Source organism: Kogia breviceps, chromosome 14, assembly GCF_026419965.1.
Source record: "Kogia breviceps isolate mKogBre1 chromosome 14, mKogBre1 haplotype 1, whole genome shotgun sequence".
Classification (NCBI taxonomy): domain Eukaryota; kingdom Metazoa; phylum Chordata; class Mammalia; order Artiodactyla; family Physeteridae; genus Kogia; species Kogia breviceps.
Window position 1 is genome coordinate 71,756,732 of NC_081323.1, and position 19,775 is coordinate 71,776,506.

Consider the following 19,775-nt stretch of genomic DNA (forward strand, 5'->3'; position numbering starts at 1 on the left):
GGTTAGTTTTATATCTGTATATAAGAACCCTCTAAATTTCAAGTCTTAATGTTTGGGGTTTTGTTTTTTGGGGTTTTTTTGTTTGTTTGTTTGTTTGTTTTAAGCTTGTCAGCCTGTTTAAAGAAAGTGCTTTTTCTTACCATAATAATTCTCTAATTGTTTATGCTATCATTTTCTCCCAGAAGTGCTCCTCTTTGCTCTGTGGTTCTTTTCCTTCTCTTACTGTCTCCTGGTAGAGACTTAGAATCTTCTTCTCAGGCACGCTCTTTTTATTTGTTTGCTTTGTGTTCAGTTTTCCTTATATTAAAAAAATAGAGAAATGTTAATCATCTTATTTCCATTATTATTTTGGTGCAGTTTGTTCTTTTGTCCTTATAAAAATAAAATTGGCATCTCACTTTGTATTCTAGAAGAGATCCCCAAACTGCTGGTCTGTGTGTTATGTTTTGTTAGACACTATTTTGAAAATAATTTTTTTGAACCAACGTCTGTTTAAACATTCAGGAAATTTCATGTACAGATTCAGATTTCTGGCATCTCTGTAGAAATGTGAAGATCTGCCGGCACCAAGCTCCAGAGCAGTCACCACCCAGAGTTGAGTGTCTACTGCCCATGTGCTTACTGGCTTCTTCTTCCCATTCCCCTCACACCTGTACCTTCCCTCCCATTGGTGGAGAAATATTTTTCTGTACTCCCTAACCAGAGAAATATTTCCCTGTAGTCATGTTTCTATCTGAGGAGGGACCATGGGATTTTTTTTCTGTAGGCGACTTGCTTCACTTGTATATAAAACCTGATTGGCCTTAATGGCATTTGTATTTCCATGTTGTAGATAACGGGGTTTGTTTTTTCCATAGTACCAGAGTAGTGTAGAGATCATTTTTTAAGGGGGAATGATCGAAAGCAGTAGTCAGGCTGGGCTGAGATGGGCTGAGCCTGGAGACAGCAGAGGCCTGTGGGGATGCTTGGCTGGCTCTGATCTTTTGCATCACAATCTACGTGGGTTCTATTTTTATCCCCATCTAGTGAAGCTTAGAGGGCTAGTAAGATAGTTGTGCAGCAGAGAAGAAAGGGCAGATTCAGGAGAATCTTCTGTGTCAGAGATGCCCAAGTACACTGGTTTCCTAGAAGAATTCACAGAACTCAGAAAAACGGTAATACTCATGGTTATGGTTTATTACAGCAAAAGAATACAGATTAAAATCAACAAAGGAAAAAGGCACATAGAACAGATTCCAGGAGAAACCAGAAGAAGCTTTTTGTTGTCCTCTCTCAGTGCAGTTTCTCAGACTTAATTCTCCCAGCAACCGTTTGTGAGAACATGTACAAAGTATTGCCAGCCAGAGAAGCTCAGCCAAGCCTTAGTGTCCTCAGTTTTTTGTCAGAGGTCAGTTGTGTAGATATGGGGCACACCTGCTTGTCAGTCTCCAACCCCCTGCAAGACCCTTCAGAGTTCAGACAAAAACAGCATGACCCAGGCCCCATGCAAACAAAAACAGATGTTCACCATAAATCACATTGTTATCATAAACTCTCTGGCCTGGCCATGGCCCAGTGTATGCAGAGGAACTCTTATCTGGCATGCTATTCTGTGAGTTACAGGAGCCATCAAGGGCTAGTCCCTGAAGCTCTTTGCCATGTGCAGTCTAGCCCTGTGCTAACCCTTAACTGCACACCTTCCAGAGTCAAAAAACGAGATTCATTAAGGGAAGTAGAGTAGAATGGAGGCAAGGCCATTTAACAGGGGAATTGTGGGTCGAGTGAGGTTTGGACTGGGGTATTTGTGATACTTTATGGTCCTAAGATTCTGTGACTTACCAGAGTTTATAAAATCCCTTTATCCCCTCCTCATTGCCCAGAGAAAAATACAATGTTCAGGAGCTGGAATACATTTATTTTAGTCTTAGAGTTAGTTGAGAGCAATTGGGAACGGTTTCCAGGAGGCCTGTGATCCCTTAAGCTGAGATATGAAAGATAAACAGGCATTAGCCAGGCAGAGGTGGAAGGAGGGAAAACCATAAGGCATGAGTAGAGGCTAGAGTTTTAAGAGCCTTACAAACTATTGAAGAATTTGAATTTTACTCCTTTGTAATGGAGAACAGTTGAAGAGTTTTAAGCTGGAAAGTGACATGATCAGATTGGCATTTTTGAAGAGGGAGTTCAAAGAACTGGGGAGTAGAAGAGAGATTAGATAGGAGACTTTGCCTAATCCAGAGTGTGGTCAAACAAGAGATGACAGTAGTCTGATCTTATGTGTCATTATTCAAAAGCTATATGAACGTTTCACAATGTATACAAGTAGCAAATCATTATGTTGTACACTTGAAACTAATATGTTGTATGTCAATTATATCTCAATCAAAATATTTTAAAAAGAGGGCTTCCCTGGTGGCGCAGTGGTTGAGAGTCCGCCTGCCGATGCAGGGGACGCGGGTTCGTGCCTCGGTCCGGGAAGATCCCACATGCCGCGGATCAGCTGGGCCCATGAGCCATGGCCGCTGAGCCTGCACGTCCGGAGCCTGTGCTCCGCAACGGGAGAGGCCACAACAGTGAGAGGCCCGCGTACCGCCAAAAAAAAAAAAAAAAAATTAAAAAAGAAATGAATATTAAATGTGTAAGTTATAAAGATACCCACTAAACAAAAACTCTAAGCCTTCCACAGTTTCAGAAAAGATAAATCAACATTTTCAAAGAGTTTTTAAAGAATCTATAAAGAAATTAAAAGAAATTCATATTGATTCATAAAGCAAAATCTGACTCTATGCTGTATACAGGGGGACCCAGAACAAAATAATTCAGAAATCTTTGCAATCACAGGAGGAGAAAAAAGAGCTAGGTAGGCAGCAGGATTGACAGGACTTAGTGAGTTTAAAATAATAGGGAAGAGCCAGGAGAGACTCTTGTTTTCTGACTTAAATAACACCAAATCATTGTTCCTCTGATTAGTATTAAAAGGATATTTTGTTACATTCATTCCTTCCCTTTTCATTGGATTTTATCTTGAAACTTTGACTAAACTTGGCTTAAAGGTCAGTTTGCTGGTTTGTACACATTGGACTGATGATTATCAGAAATTAAAGGTGAGGGGCTTCCCTGGTGGCACAGTGGTTGAGAGTCCGCCTGCCGATGCAGGGGACACGGGTTCATGCCCCGGTCCGTGAAGATCCCACATGCCGCAGAGCGGCTGGGCCCGTGAGCCATGGCCGCTGAGCCTGTGCTTCTGGAGCCTGTGCTCCACAATGGGAGAGGCCACAACAGTGAGAGGCCCATGTACCACAAAAAAAAAAAAAAAAAATTAAATGTGAAATTGTCATGTAATTGAAGGAACATTCGAATATGAAATCAAGCAGCCCTGAATTCTAAGCTAATTTGCCACACGGTGGTATATCACATTTGGAATTTTCCTTAAGAGAGGGAGGTGGGAGCTGAGACAGTGGCAAAATGTCAAAATAAATATGGACCCTAGAATTGACACCTACCTCTGCTACTAATTAGCTCTGCTTTTTATTAGCTGCTTGGCAAGTAACTTAATGTTTCTGAACTTTGGTCCCTCATCTGCTAAATGGGAGTAATAATAGTACTGCTTATGATGTTTTGAGGATTGATAAGGCAATAACTGCAGCGCCTAAGCACTAGAACAGGGTTAAGACACATAAGTGGCCGTTGGGTCTCAGCCTTCATCATTATTGTTATTGCCATCATTGTCATCACATGAGTGCCCTACCTCTAAGACAGCACCATTTCTCCAGTGTAAATCCAGCTCTGTTTGCTTAAACTAAACCTACCACATAAATTTTACGTTTCATTTTTCTGATACTCTCCCATGCAGTGTCTGATAGAATGTAATTGGATCATGGCTGCCACTTAAGTTATGTCTATTGTCCTTTTTAATAAAATGAAGTTTGAATAAGTAGATATTGTTTCTTTTTAAAAGGGGGAGCAGATGCTTTCATCATTGCTGGTTCTTACGTACGAATCACTTCAAATTTGGCAATTATGCTTACTTAACTGTATTACTTGCAACTACTACTTTATATATCCCACTTTATTTCCAAGTGGTTTTAATTAGGCTAAGATACGTAGTTCACTAAGGTAAAAGTAATAACTAGATGAGGAAGCCAGAGAAGAGAGGGAAATGGGATTGGTGGAATAACTGAATCAAGTCAGGAATAGATAGGTTAGTGCCCACCAGTGCGTGGCATGAGGTCCTGTATTTTACCAGAAGCTCATAGGTGGAGCAGCCTTGAGTCCATGAACCAGGGCTTTCCTTACATCTGTTTCAAGCTTCTACATGAATGGACAAGACACTTGGTTTTCCTTTTGTTGTCAAATCCAAGTTCATCCAATGCACAGTGAGGCCAAACTGAAATGTCAGAGTTTGGAATAGAGAAAGGAGTTTTTGCAAACAAGGAGAATGGACAGCTTGTCCTCAAAAAGCCCAAACTCCCCAGTGGTTTTCAGGGGGGGGAAGAATTTTTATAGGCGAAGTTGGGGTGGGGGAGCTACAAGGGGTGTAACCTTCCTCTGATTGATTGGTGGGGAAATAACAGGGCGGTGTTCCAGAAGTCTCCATCGTTAGCTCTCTGGTCCCATCCATTCTGTGGTCCAGTGTTTGTGATCAGCCTGAAGTTATCCTCCACCTGGGTTGGGGGCCTCAGTTCCTGTAGAAGAACTCAGATTTCTATCAGGTTGTTAATGTATATCGTTTGAGGAGGAACTAGGATCTGGCCCGTGGCTACACTACTGTTTCTTGACTGCCTTTCCTTTGTTTCTGCGTTCCCTCACTCCCCAGATTAGTATCTGTTTGAATCTGCCCTTTGGAGCTCAAGGAAGGTCTAGAAGGCTGAAACCTATTTTCTACAAACAAGAAATGGGGGACATGGAATGGCTTTTGTACGTGGGAGGGCCCCACAGGGACCCGCTCAGTTTCACTTTCTTCACCCTTGCTCCTCCCCATTCCAGAAATTGTACCTCCTTCGATCAAGTTATTGAAGCTAGAAATTTAAGAGGCATTCTCTTTTTCAAAAAGTTTGAGATAATTTACATATAATACAATTTCTCCTTTTAAAGTATAAAATCCTGTGGCTTTCAGTAACATTCTCAGAGTTGGGTATCCATCGAACAATCAATTTTGGTTTTTTTTGGCTGCTTTGGGTCTTCATTGCTGCACGTGGGCTTTCTCTAATTGCGGTGAGCAGGGGCTACTCTTCGTTGCGGTGCGCGGGCTTCTCATTGCGGTGGCTTCTCTTGTTGCAGAGCACAGGCTCTAGGCGTGTGGGCTTCAGTAGTTGTGGCACACAGGCTCAGTAGTTGTGGCTCGCAGGCTCTAAAGCGCAGGCTCAGTAGTTGTGGCGCACGGGCTTAGTTGCTCCGCGGCATGTGGGATCTTCCCAGACCAGAGCTCGAATCTGTGTCCCCTGCATTGGCAGGTGGATTCTTAACCACTGCGCCACCAGGGAAGCCCCACACAATCAACTTTTGAGCATTTTCCTTACCATAGAAGAACCCCTTAGGTGTCATTCCTCCCACCTCCATTTTCCCATCTCTCTAGCCATGAGTAAAAACTAATATCTTTGTTTTCTATAGATTTGTCTGTACTGGACATTTCATATAAGTGGAAACATATAATATCTGGACTTTTATGACTGGCATTTTTAGCTTAGTGTAATGTTTTCGAGGTTCATCCGTGTTGTAGCATGCACATGTATTTCACTCCTTTTTAGAGTTGAATTGGATAATATGTACCACATTTTGTTCATGCATTCATCGGTTGATGGATATTTGGGCCTAAGAGATATTCTTGATTTCTTCCTTTCTCCAGTCTGCACATTGAGTCCATCTGTGAATAGTACCCATTCTGCTTCCAAAATACAGTTTATGCATCTGTTGTGTCTCCTAATGGTCTCCCTGCTTCTATGCTAGCCTTCCCTCCATTTCCCACACTGCAGCAAATGTGACCTCAAAACAAATGGGACTGTATTACTTCCCTTCCTAAAACCCCTCAGTATAAAGAACTCCTTGCCAAGTCCTACAAAGCCCTGTCTGAGGGTGTTGTAAATTCTGATGCCTTCGGGGAACAGGCAGGGCATAGGCCAGTCTGGAGTGGTAGGGCCTGGGACAGCTCGCGTGTGCACACCCCACCTCAGGATCTGTGAGTTCCAAGCATTTAGAACAAAATGTACTTGGTCATCCCTGCCCTTCAAGATCAGGGCCCCACTCCTTCATGTTGTTCTCTCTCCCGTTTACTGTTTTTCAGGCAAAATGCTCTTTCAGTTCCTCAAATGTGCTGAATGGTTTTTCTCCTCGAGTCTTTGTGCAAGCCACGGCCACTGGCTAGAATCTTTTCCCCCAGACTCTTTCCGTGCGGTCCCTGCCCCTCCTTGACACATTGTCTCCTCTGCCCTCTGTCCATTTACTCGGCTTTTTGTGAGAATATACTGTCATTGTGGGCAAGGACCTCATTCATATCAGAGACTAGAAGTGAGTGAAGTCTGGAAGAAAGCCCAGGGCTTTCTTTCCTCCTCACATCTTCACATAATCTACAGAACAGTTTGGAATCCACAGATCTAATAAAAAGTTTTCTTGCTATATTTGACACACTACAAGAAATAAATGTGATATTATATTTTGCTCACATTGCCCTTGCATTTTCTCTTTTTAGGTGCTATTTCAAGTGGTTTCAGGCTGGAAGAGTCTCCATTTGTTCCCTATGACTTTATGAACAGCAGTACTTCACCAGCCAGTCCTCCGGGTTCAGTAGGAGATGGCTGGCCACGTGCCAAATCGCCTAACGGCTCTAGCAGTGTTAATTGGCCACCAGGTAAAATGCCGACATCTTTTAGGAGAGTTTGTGTCCATTAAGATTTCGACACCTCTAGATACACTAATGATTTGGCCTTGACTCGGTGTGATTGGACTGAACTACGTGAAGGATGAGGAAGAGCACAGAAATGCGAATGGGAAGTTGAGCCCAGGTCTTGGGCTGATGAGTGACCTGGCCCATTACCAGTGCCTTTATGCTCCAGTCTGTGAAGGTGGGATTAGTCCCACAAAGGGATTATTAGGCCAGTGCGAAGAATGATATAAACCTTCATTCACTGTTCTTCTCTAGCTGTGTCTGGGGACAGAGGTGACAGCGTTTCCATTTGCTGCAGAGTCACCAGAAATGCACCTATGACCTGTTTCATCCTATCCAAGTTGCTGTGGCTTTGTGATTTGTGATAAAGCACTTTAAAATGTTACTTTTAAGAATATATAAACCCAGAAAAAATTTGCAAGTTATTCATAAAAAACGGTTTATGTTAATTGTGATATTGAGTCAGCCTGTTAGGGTATTGGAAAATAATTTGAGAGTATTGGAAGATATTTGATAATTGCATAGACTTTAGGAATAAAACTTTTCGGTAGTTACTGATGAATTTTCAGAGGATGATTAAGCCTGAACTAATTTTAAATTTTTATTTCCAGAATTTCGCCCTGGTGAACCATGGAAAGGTTATCCAAACATTGACCCTGAAACTGACCCTTATGTCACTCCTGGCAGTGTCATAAACAATCTCTCAATTAATACTGTGCGGGAAGTCGACCACCTCAGGGACAGGAACAGTGGTATGTAGGCGGATACGACTCAGGACTTCTGAATGATGCAGGACAGTGGCTCAAAGTAGATGCGAAACTGAGCAGCGAGAGTCACTCGAGCACCACACAGCGCCTGACCTCCAAGGGGCTCGTGACAGTGATAACAGAATTCTCGATTTCCCATAGGTGACTCTTTAGCCCCTTTTAAAATGATGAGGATTTATTACCACTTGATACGGTAAACGCAAAGGACCAGCAAATATTTGCTTTCCAGTAACTGTATTAACAACTGAATGAAATGTTACCCATTTTATAACAAGTTTCCGTGTTGTGGTTATTAAGAAATGGGTGTTTCTTACGGAAGATGTTATATTATTGTTTGTTTATACACTCTGGATGTTAAAGAACTTTCATCTGGAGAAGGAATTGGCTCTTTCTCACAGAGAGTGAAAATAAGAAAAATTTAAGGGTGCCTACAGTCCAGATGTGCTTTTTAATGGGTTATCAAATAAAATCCTCCTCCTGCCTACCACATGGTTATTTTTCGCCCCAGGCACATGTAAGTATTCCATGCACGCAGTAGAAGAAAGGTGAATGAAATGAATGACGGTATCTTCTCCTTCTGTAGCGTACAGCCTCACAGCTGTCCCTTTAAACAGTTTGTAACGAGGAAAATGTAAAGCAGTCAACACTTTCTGTTCAATACATAATTTGTTAACAGGTGTTTACCAGATCACAGTGTTAAGATAAGAATCCTCATCATTCTAAAATGACTGAATTTAGCAGACAACTATGTATAGAAATAGTTAAAGCCACCAGTTTCACAGGAGAACGTGGGGACAGAGCCAACGATAAAACCTCACAGCCTGATAGTGAATGAAAGAGCCTGGCGGCAGGCGCTGTCGCAGCGGTCCGCGTAGTGGTTGGGTCTGGAGCTAATGGACTAGAGTAGCGGTCAAGGGGATTTTTTAAAAGATAGGAAGAAAGGCTAGGTTTTCGACACTGAATGTGGGGCACGGTGGGAGAGGACCAAGGCCTGGCTCCCTGGTAGTGCCAGTGCCAGAGCACCTTGGTGAGCTGCCCAATAAGAAGTCACTAGAGAGCAGAGACAGGCTGGGAGCTCTGGTGGAGCCCACTGCTGAGAAGCAGGGCTGGTGGTGTCTCTTGCTGGATCCCGCTGTTGGGGTGCGTTCTCACAGACAGTTGTGAGAAGGCCGGAATGGGAGGGATGCCTCTTCTGAACCACGGTGGAAATAAGAGAGCGAGCCCTCCACATGCTGTCTGAAGGCCGTGGGAAGCTAGTCACGGGTGCCGCTCCCATGGCCCGGAATGTGGCTGTGTCCGTTCTGTGGCATACTGTTAAGTTGCAGGCTCACTGGGTGCTTTTGCTTCTCTCTCCTGCCACGTCCCCTGCTCCAGGGGTGACTGACGGTGCTCTTTTCCCGTGCAGGGTCATCCTCATCCTTGAACACCACGCTGCCTTCAACTAGTGCCTGGTCATCCATTCGTGCCTCCAACTACAACGTTCCCCTCAGCAGTACAGCACAAAGCACTTCAGGTGGACCTTGTCCTGAGTTTGCCAAGGCTCTGGCAGAGGAAGGGGCAGAACCTGGGCCCAGGGCCGTGGTGTTTCCCTCTTCTTTCGATTCAGAGTCTTCTTCTCGGGGAGCTGGCAGAGTATATTTCTGAGCCTGGGAAGATATTTTTAACACCATTTGCCCCCTTTTAAAATTTACTGTGTCCAGTAGTCATTTACTAAAATACTCGGGTGTCACCGAGTTGCCGCTCTAGTGTGAGCGCCGTCTCAGATGAAGTGTGATTTAGTTGGAAGCAGCAGTCCTCAACGATCTGTAGTGAAGGACCTCTTATTTTCCTAACACCCAATCCTTTGCAGACTGAGCACTTTTGTAAAATACAGTAAACCTGAACTTGGCATTGCTAGAGTACACACTTGGGAGTTAGAGCAGATTGCTGACGGAGTTTACAGACGCTCACCCGGAATTTCTGTATTTGTCGCAGACCAGTAATAAACTGTGTTGTGACCAGTCTTCCCGTCACACTTTGAGACGTGCTGACTTAAAGACGTGCTCCTTAGGAGCAGGTAGAAAAAATACTTGATGGTGACAGAAGTTACAAAATTTTCTATCCCCTTCTGCTCTCTCGTTTTTCTTTAGTATTATTTCGATTTAGTTTTCTGTGTTCCTGGCTGTGCGCTGGACCCATAGGCAAGTTGCTTAACCTCTCTGAACCTTAGTAGAATGTGTGTGAGGATGAGAGGTAGTGTACACCAAGCGCTCAGCATAGAGTAGCCCCCGGCGAATGCCTGCCGTGAACACTCCCTGAGTTCGGGCTGCTTTTGTAGTCCTTTTCTTCGTGAGTGAATAACACAGTGCTAAAATCGAATGGCCTAAGTGTTGGTCTTGAGCAACTCATTATGGTTGTTAAGGTATGGAGTTCCCACTTGCTGCTTTAGAGCAGCTCAAAGCAGTGTTCAGTGTACTTGTATACACTGGACTAAGGGTCTCACAGGTCTTAAAACTATTAATCAGAGACAGTCTGTTTTCAGGCAAGGGAGCAGTTTCCTTTTGGCTTTTTGTTTTTCTTCTGCAGTTTAGTTTGACTTGGGGGTTTTTTTTTTTAAGTTTTTTTGTTTGTATGATTCGCTTCTAGTGGGGGAATGGGTGTTGTCATTATTTAAATTTTCTCTTTTCTGAAAGCATTTATCTCCCCTCTTTCCAACTTTGTTTTTTTCCTTTGAGTAGCCAGAAATAGTGATTCCAAATTGACATGGTCTCCTGGTTCAGTTACAAACACCTCTCTGGCTCATGAGCTGTGGAAGGTCCCTTTGCCACCTAAAAACATCACTGCTCCGTCCCGCCCACCTCCGGGACTGACTGGTCAGAAGCCACCCTTGTCGACGTGGGATAATTCTCCCCTTCGTGTAGGTGGAGGATGGGGAAATTCTGACGCCAGGTATACCCCAGGTAAGATGACATGCGTAAGGTGGTTTCATGTGGTTTATTTGCTGAACACTAACCAGTACCAACAGTCTAGTTTAACAGAGACCTAAATAGCAGACTGTTGCATTATCCTCTATAAAGTAAGATTAGAACTTAACTAAACATAAGATTCCTAGTTCATTGCTATCTTCTGCAATTGCCATGCTTTTGAGAGTCTTAAATTTTATTTTAAATTTTGCCCAGTTTACTTACATGTCCCCAAAGACACACATCTGTCAGTGATAAAGTTAATGGAATGGGGATCTCCTTTCTTTCAGAAGTTCCTCGAGGGCTCCTCTTATTAGGTATAGTAACTTCCTGCTCATGGCAGGCTCGTCATAATACCATGTCACATGGAGCAGAAGTGTCATCTGACAAGCCTGGGGAGGTGGGAGCAGCCCATCTGGGCCTTGAAGAATGGGGTCTGTTTGGGTGAAAGCTTGGCCTGTACTTAGGATGATCATAAAATTTATTGATTAAACAGGGACGTTTGAGAGTGAAAAGGGGTGCTGTTAATTAACTGTACAGGCCTAAACCAGACTGTCCCAGGAAAACTGGGACAGCCGGTTGCCTTACCTCTCTACTCCTTCCGTAAATGACTAGCACTGGATTTGTACTGGCATCATGTCCCCGCCCACCTCCCGCCAACATACGCAACATACACGGCCACAAATACAACTCAGAGCTCGTCTACCAGTTCATCCATTCTACCCCGGCCCCCACATGCACCAAACTTTCTCATCTCCAGGCTGAAAATTGTAGTAAAACCTCATTAAGAATTTCTGATCTTTGGACAGGTGATTGGCTGAAATAAAACTTGCGGTGTTTCCTTTGGGGGAAAGTTTTAATTATGTGAGGAAAGCACGTGAGTCTGTTCCAAGCTACTGAATGCAAGTTAGTGTAATTGCTGTCATGTGTAAGGGGTTCCTTCAGGCCACAGACGTCTTTTGGGTGCCAGCTAAGAGCCTGGCAGCACCCTTACCCTCAGGGGAGTTGAATGGGCTCAGGAAGCCTGTAAGAGCCGGGCCCGCGGAGGGAGCAGCGTGTGCCAGGCGCGCAGACCAGGGCGAGCACAGGGCTTCCTGTCGGCGTTTCTGGGGCTTGGCAACGGGTGGTGTTCAGGGCGAGCCGAGTGGGCGCGAGCTGTGTCGCGCTGCCACCTTCCTGAGCCACCCGGAGTGTTTCTGAGGCAATTCCCCCCCCCCCCCCCCGCCACTGTATTTTATTTTTACAAGAGGTAAGTAAACTGACACCAAGCATTGTAAATGGATGACCACAACAAAAGCAGCAAGGATTGCAGTTACCAAACACGAAACACACTCACACTATGTCATGATATTGACATTCAGTCCAGTCATCCTCCACTGTAACAGCTCCTTTACTTTGCAGTGAAAATTGATTTGTATATTTTTGCCTCTTGAGTCCTTGTGGGATTTTTTTTTTATTATTCAAACAGAAAGTCACAAAAATTATAATCATCCTCATCAGGTCTGAGGCACTTTTAAGTAGTTGTAGCAGAAGTGACTTGATCATGTCTTAAAGCTCTGCTGCTGGGAGGGAGAGACGATGCTGTAGGGCCGGGCGGGAGAGCCAGGTGTGGAGCCCCTGTGATAGCCCAGACTGAAACGAGGAATGTCTGGACGACCGCAAGCTCTTACATCCCCTCGAACTTCACACCCTGTGGGACGTGCATGCAAAGTCGTCAAGTCGATAACCTGAGATCATCGTGAGCTGAGGCTGTTCTCCAAAGGCTACCATTTTGCGATAGTTTTAGCTTTACAAATGGGAAGACCCCAAAGGCATCTGGCCTTTGGTTCACTAGCCCACCATGTGATGAGCTGGCAGCCCTCTGAGCCCCCTCCCCCCAGAGGCAGAGCCACGTGCCCCAGAAATTAACACCTGGTCAGAGCTGGAGTGAGCTGGCATCCTGGGCCCACAGAGGAAATACCCCGTGTAGACACACAGGTAAGTAAGAAGGAAGAGAAGGATGCCACGAGCCCAGACCATCCTCCTGAACACCTGCAGTTTGACTGGAGTATGTTTGTCCTGAACCGCCATTCAGGCCACAGTCTTGGGAAACTGACTTGTCCTTTTTCTTCCTTGTTTAGGTTCCAGCTGGGGTGAGAGCAGCTCAGGGAGAATAACAAATTGGCTTGTTCTGAAAAACCTTACACCTCAGGTAAGAACATCAGGTACCCTGGCTTACGTGGATACTCCAGGTAGCATGGAGGCAAAGCTTTCCATTCTGGTTTAAGTCTGAGATGAGGACTACCCAGGCCTTCCAAGTGGTGCCGAGTAGATGTCAAGGCCGGGCAGAGGAAATAGCAGAGAATGGTCTTTAGATGCCTCAGGCAGGCTGGTGGTCTGATCCAGTGGTTTTTTACACTATAAGATGCACGGGAGCTGACCAAAAATACAGAGTCCTGGACCTTACCCCCCAGACCCTAGTACGTCTGGGCTAGGTCAGGGCTCTGCATCTCTGTGAGGGCGTTCAGATGGATTTGATGCGGGTGGTCCTTGTACTGCACTTTGAGAAAGCTTGTCTGCCCTTTTAGATTAGAACACTTTCTTAGTCCCTGGACTGCCCCCTCCTCTGGAGGCTGGGTGTTAAGAGCCCACCCCCCTCCTCCCCAGGGAGCAGTGCCTTGATGCATCCTGTCCTCAGGGCAGGGAAGAGAGAAGACATGAAGCCACAGCAGGGGCAATGACTAACTAAGGAAATGGGGATCTGGGGAATGTCCAGGAGTCTAGAGGCCACAGAGGTACGGCTCTGGGACCAGTGGAGGTGGGGAGGGGGCACTGTACCCTGTCACAGCAGTGAGTCCCAGTGGAGAGCAGCACCAGGAGTGAAGAACCTTGGGCGAGAGAGAGAGAGAGAGAGAGAGAGAGAGAGACCAGGGTCCCAGCCTGGGACAGCCCACCTGGACGGACGGCCTCCATGGCGGTGCATCTAACCGGCAGTTCCCGCGCTCTGTCTCCTAGATTGATGGCTCCACTCTGCGTACGCTGTGCATGCAGCATGGCCCGCTGATAACATTCCACCTGAACCTCCCACATGGAAATGCTTTGGTCCGTTACAGTTCAAAAGAAGAGGTAGTGAAGGCACAAAAGTCTCTGCACATGTAAGTTGGCCATTCTGCACATGGCACCTGGAAAATGCCCTTGGGATCGCAAGTTCGGAATTCTCTCGTTAGGGCTCCCTCGTGTGTATGAAAGCGCAGCTGGTGACTCCGTGTGCCATCTCTGGGCCAGCACCCGGGGTCCCGCGGTGAGCGCTTCATAAAAGCTGCAGCCCCACTGTGTCTTGGGCTCCGGGGGCAGTGCTCAGAAGGGGCTGCATCACACCAGATCCAGATGGCCCTAGAAAATCGCTTAAATTGTCTATTAGGAGACAAGAAGACATGATCTTGCAACAGCACCGGGTTGGCCCAGCTGGGCCCCGAGATCCCTGGGCGCCGGGCCCCCGCCGTGTGCAGCCTCCGGGGCACACGCTGGCTGGAAGGGAGGGCACGCTGGGTCCTTTTGTGGCCCGGCCTCTCCCTCTCCGCCCTGCACTGCTTTTGTAGCAGAGACGGTGTCACCCTGACTTTGGCTCAGACCCCTCAGCTAGCCTGCTTGTGTCTCTCTCCTCCAGGTGTGTACTGGGGAACACTACTATTCTTGCTGAGCTTGCCAGTGAAGAGGAGATCAGTCGTTTCTTTGCACAAAGTCAGTCTCTGACCCCTTCTCCCAGCTGGCAGTCTCTCGGGTCCAGCCAGGGCCGGCTGGGCTCCCTCGACTGTTCCCACTCATTCTCCAGCCGGACCGATCTCAATCACTGGAATGGTGCTGGGCTGTCGGGAACTAACTGTGGAGACCTTCATGGCACTTCCCTCTGGGGGACCCCACATTATTCCACAAGCTTGTGGGGTCCTCCAAGCAGCAGCGACCCCCGGGGAATTAGCAGCCCGTCCCCCATTAACGCTTTTCTTTCTGTTGACCACCTGGGTGGGGGTGGAGAGTCCATGTAACAGTGTAGACTCGACTCAGAACTGCGACCTCGAGACGCGAGAGAAAGGAGCACTGAGTTGGGCTCGCCGCCTGCAGCCAGGGCCACCTGTGGGAACAGCTGTTCTCTGCACATTCTCCACTTTGTTTTCCCTGAAACATATCAGTTTGAATACTTGAATCATGCAGGCCAATATTATAATGTGAAAAGGTATCTATCTATTTACACTCCCAAATAGCGCCATACATGCTACACCGTATAGAATGAGCTCACTTGTGTATATTCATCCTGTTTAGCCTTTGGGTTCTCCCCGCCCCCCGCCGCCCCATTCATCCTTTTTCTCTTCTTTTCTTCTTTTCCTTTGGCAAAACCATTTTTTGGGCTGATAATGTATGAGCTTTTAACTTTGCACTGAATGATGTTCTCTCCGTCTGATCGGCAATATGGGGGGGCAGCTGTTCCAGTGTAAATGTTTACTCAAGGATGTTCTTAAAAGGTGTGCGCTCTCTACTATGCCTTGATGTTTGCCTACCTTATTGTGGTATCGTGGAGTTTAAAAGATCAAGTTATGATACTGACTTAGGACTATAAATGAAAGTATTGCACCAGTTTTTTCATGTTATAAAACTAAAGAATTTCGCTCTGCAGTTTGAAAAACTGTGGCCACAGCTGTGACTTGCAGCCCACCTGCCACCCAGGACGGGCCCTGCACTTTGAATAGGCTTTCCATTTTGTTTTGAAGGTTCCCACGTTGAACCTTCTTGTTTACAGATTTTTTTGTTTGTTTTTTGAGAAAAAAATGTTTACTCTTCCATCATTTAAAAAAAAAATTAAAAGACAAAAAAAAAAAAATGGAGGATGATTTAAAAGATGCTTTCTATCTCTGGGAAAAAGGAGCAGCATTTGGCCATGTTCTTTTGTTTTTCTATTCCTGTCCTAAATCAAAGAGCATGGTTCTCAGGAAAACCAGTTCCCCGGTTTAAAAAAAACAAAAAACAAAAAAAAAAAAACAAAAAAAACACCTCCTTGTAGTTTCTTATAGGAAAAAAAGAAAAACCCCAACTTTTAGCACTGATACTACATATTGCTCTGTTAAAGAATTTTCTCTGCCAAAAAGAAAAAAAAAAAACAAAAAACAAAAAAACGCTTAAAGCTGGAGTTTGAGATTCTGCTTTCAGATGCTGTCTTTTTATTAGTGAGTGATGATGGTTTGCTAATAATCAGTAGGTAATAATTTTTTGTAATCCCATCAAGTGGCTCTATATGTTTCTGCTCTCTTGTGACTGTGTTAATGTTTAACTGTTGTACCTTAAAGCCGAAATCAGTAACTATGCATACTGTAACCAAGGTATTGGGCTTACAGAATTGTTCGTTGTATAAAGAAACTTTTAAATGTTGTTGCAAACTAACGAGTTACACCATTTTTAAAATTTCTTTCTCTCCTTTCCCCTTTTTTTGCCCACAAATGGTATTATAATGCTTGCTTAGTCAAAGAAGAGAGACTAAACAAGGGTAAAAATTTTAACAGTACAGAATTTGCCATCATTTCATTGCCTTGATTCTAACTGTTTGTGTCCTAAGATGCAAAAGAAGTCAGTGGCTTTTAACTGTTTACAAATAGAATGTGATTGTAAAATGTACAGTTTGGTTGTGTTTGAATTATGAAATTTCTTCAGATATAATAAACCATGACTTTTTGGCTGCTCAACATTAATTGTCTCTTTTTTGTGAATTTATTTGTACGCTCTTTTTTATAATGAAAGTTTCAAAGTTGCTGTGTATGAGGGCTCTCATAGAGCAACCGGTAAAAATCTAAGCAAATATTTGAATATTTTATCCGAACTTATACACAATTTCACCCTGAAATAATGTGAGAACAGTGGGAAACTGTCGCTTGCTCCTTGCTGCCCTCCTTGAGCATCTTTGGGATCTTGTTGCTCAAAACTCTTCTGTGACTTCATCTCCCCACCATTTGTGCCCATCTCAAGCCTCAGCAGGAGACCATTTGGAACATGAAGCTTAATGACTTGACAGTGTTCTAGTGTTAAACTCTCATACCTCTGTTACACAGTGAGAAATGCCACAGCCTGGACTGGCCTTTCCCTCCCCCTTCACGGCCCGCCTCGCCCCTCACTGCAGGAGCTCCGGGCCAGAACCTGCGTACGTACTTCAGCGTATGACTTCAAATCATGCTCCAACTTGCCAGGTGTAAGCTGATGTCGTTGGACCCCTTAACTATAAGCAAATGTTGTTCAATGCATTCAATGTATATTGACTTCCATACTGGTTTTTCCAAAAACCAAAGGTAGCTTTGAAAAACCACGTCTGGAAACGTTGGGAACGTTAAGCTGATTGACCTTTTGGGGCTTTGAGTAGTATATATATATAATTGACTTCATAACTGCGTTAATTGTATTGTTAAAGTGTTTGGGAGTTTTTTGCGCTTGTTATGTGAAAATAAAGTGTTTGATTTAAAAAATTTACCAGTGGCTTGGTGTTTGCCTCGTCCTTCAACACAACAGTTCTGGGCCCTAAGCGGCTGTGTTGCTCCTAACTCTTTGTTAATCTCTCCCAACTGCCCGTCCCGTCCTTAGTCCTTAGTCCAGGCCATTAGTTTGACCGTGGCGTTCCCCAGGCTCTGTGACCTCAAGTCACTAACAGCCTGTTAAGAGTTGATCTAAACATTTTAACACGTCCAGTCATACATCTCCAGATACAGCTCTCGAGGGCCCCACAGCTCCTGTGCCCCTGGACGTGTCTTGGCTCTAGACATCCTGAGCTGCTGTGCTTTGCTGCTCTGGCTCCACTCTCCTTCCCCTGTAGGCCTGCCCAGCCCTGCCTTCCCCTCAAAGACAGTAATCACTGGGTTCAGCTTACACGGGGTGGGTTTTTTTCTCCATCAGATTTAGGTACCTCCTCCCGTTGGTGCTTTTGCTTCAAAACCGTGGTCCCTTTCTGATCATTGCTGTTGATGAATGAGCCGCAGCCAATGAATAATCTCTTGCTGGTCTTTGTAACCCACGTGGTCACACACGCAGTGGGTGCTGAGTAGATATTGAAGGGATAACAGCTGTTGGCGGTTGACATTTGAGGACCAAAAATTGTGGTCGCGCCGTGCTGTCAGACTTGGGGTGGATGAACCAGGGAAGGTGGGGGTGAAGTTCTTGACAGGTAGGGTCTAAAGACTGAGCTGACGGAGGAGACAGCTGAGGCAAAAGGTTGCACTGAGCAAGCTGGCTTAATATTTGGCTGAGAGATAATTTGCATGCATTGGGACTTGACTGATTTTCCCTCTTCAAAACTTAGGAGATCTTTTCCAGTCGATCCTTTGATTTCAGATGTGAGCGGCGGGGTCCTTGGATGAGAAACCACCCAGATGAAACTTGAGAGCCCCTTACCAGAGACCAGGGCTTTGGCCCTGCCTCTGAGTGGGTGTTTGCAGGGTCCTGGGGGAGGAGATAACAGTAACAGTATGTTAAAGGCTTCTCTACATACTTCGTGTTTGTACGTGTTTTCTCATTTTCGGAGCACCCCAGCCTGGCCCTAGAACAGGAAACAAAGTCCTAGTACAGTGTGGCTCAAATTGTCCACCAACACACTCCCAGAGTTAAGGAGAGGATGGAAGGTGTGGATCTCTCTGGGATCTGGGGGCAGAGTTTTGAACTCTTCACTTTAGGTTAAAGCTGTATATGAATGTTGCATTTGGCTCCATCATACCCATTTTCACCTAGAAATAATGTTTCCAAATAGCCAGTTAAATTGCTGTTCTTCAAAAAGTCTCTGATGCTTCAGAAAGATGGGCCACGATAAGGCCCACGAACCCTACTTGCTTGAATTGAAGCGGGGCTGGAGAGCTCCAGCTCTGGATGACTAGAGTGGCAGAGATCGCTCTGGTAAAGGGGCATCAGGGTGACTTCCCAGTCCTGATGTTAACACAAGTTCACGTGCCCGACGCGCAGGCCAAACAAACTGAAACGTCGGAGTTTGGAGCAGAGAAAGGATTGTTGCAAGGCCATGCAAGGAGACAAGGTGGCTCATGCCCTAAAAAGCCTCAAGCTCCAAGGGTCTCAGCAAAGCGTTTTTTAAAGCCAGGTGAGGGAGTCGGGGTCGCAGGGTACCGATCAGCTCGTGTACAATTCTCTGATTGGCTGATGAGGGAACAGGGTGGTGTCCCAGGGGTTAAGTGTATCAGTCCTTGGGCTCCAGGAGGTCTGGGGCTCTGTGCTCATGGTCATCAAGTAGTTAACATCTTCCATTTGGTGGGGGGGGGCAGTTTCACATCTGCAGAACAACTCAGGAAATTTGCATCAAATACCATTATCTAGGTACCTCATAGAGGAGCTAAAGCAGAGTATCTGGGGGAAGGCCCGCATAGGGTCCTGCTAGGTCACACTGAATCTCTGGGCCCTATCCCAGCCCTCAGGGACCAGTAGGCCCCTGTCCTGGCCAGCCATTGCCTCACTAGGTAGGGGAGCACCGCAGCCTGCTGGTACAGCAGGGCTGGGCTTTGGACAGTGAGGGAAGCTGTATCCACAGTCCAGCAACTTCTAGAAGAGGACAGACTTGGATCCCAAGATCTAAACAGTCTGCAAGCCTGAATCCAATTCACGGACCCCATTACCATGTTACCGTTGTAGCCAAAATCTGGCCTCTGTACCCTGTACCGAATTGAGTCTCAGAGACAGAGTCTTGGGTGAAGTAGAAAAGAATAGCTTTATTGCTTTGCCAGGCAAAAGGGGCCACGGCACGCTAATGCCCTCAAAACTGTGTGTCCTGACCTGGAGGGGTTAGTAAGGAGATTTATATATAGTACCGGTTCCAAGGGGGTGTGGTCAGCTCGTGGACATTCTTCTGATTGGTTGATGGTGAGGCAATTGGGAGTCAGCATCATCAACCTTCTGGATCCATCCAGTCTGGGGTCCGTGCTTGTGGACAGCATACAGTTAATTTCTCCCACCTGGTGGGCCTTTCAGTATCTGTATCCCTTGAGGGGGAACCGGGACCCTGCCCCCAGGCTGCACTATTGTTTCTAGGCAGCTCCTCCCTTGTCTCTGCATCCCCTCCCTTCCCTGAGTAGCAACTGTTTACACCTGCCCTTTGGAACTCAGGGAAGGGCATGGAGGCTGAATGAAGCCTTTTTCCTGCAAACAAGAAATGGGGGACCCAGAAAGGCTTTTGTGCCCAGGAGCCCCACAGGGTCCTGCTCAGTT

At 45.7% G+C, this 19,775-nt stretch overlaps 1 protein-coding gene across 10 annotated transcripts in view; it reads left to right on the forward strand.

Annotated features, from left to right (window-relative positions):
- Window positions 1-17,048, forward strand: part of TNRC6A (trinucleotide repeat containing adaptor 6A) — a 106,501-nt gene extending 89,453 nt beyond the window's left edge. For 9 of the 10 annotated variants that reach the window (XM_059036931.2, XM_059036924.2, XM_059036926.2 and 6 more), the window contains 7 exons: window positions 6,662-6,820; window positions 7,468-7,608; window positions 9,029-9,136; window positions 10,341-10,562; window positions 12,686-12,756; window positions 13,560-13,699; window positions 14,212-17,048. In XM_059036931.2, coding sequence (XP_058892914.1) covers window positions 6,662-6,820; window positions 7,468-7,608; window positions 9,029-9,136; window positions 10,341-10,562; window positions 12,686-12,756; window positions 13,560-13,699; window positions 14,212-14,587 — 1,217 coding nt within the window. In that variant the 3' untranslated portion in view covers window positions 14,588-17,048. Of the gene's footprint in view, window positions 1-6,661; window positions 6,821-7,467; window positions 7,609-9,028; window positions 9,137-10,340; window positions 10,563-12,685; window positions 12,757-13,211; window positions 13,340-13,559; window positions 13,700-14,211 lie in introns of all 10 variants that reach the window. The other variant, XR_010836586.1, reaches the window with a different exon arrangement.
- Window positions 17,049-19,775: the final 2,727 nt, after the last annotated feature.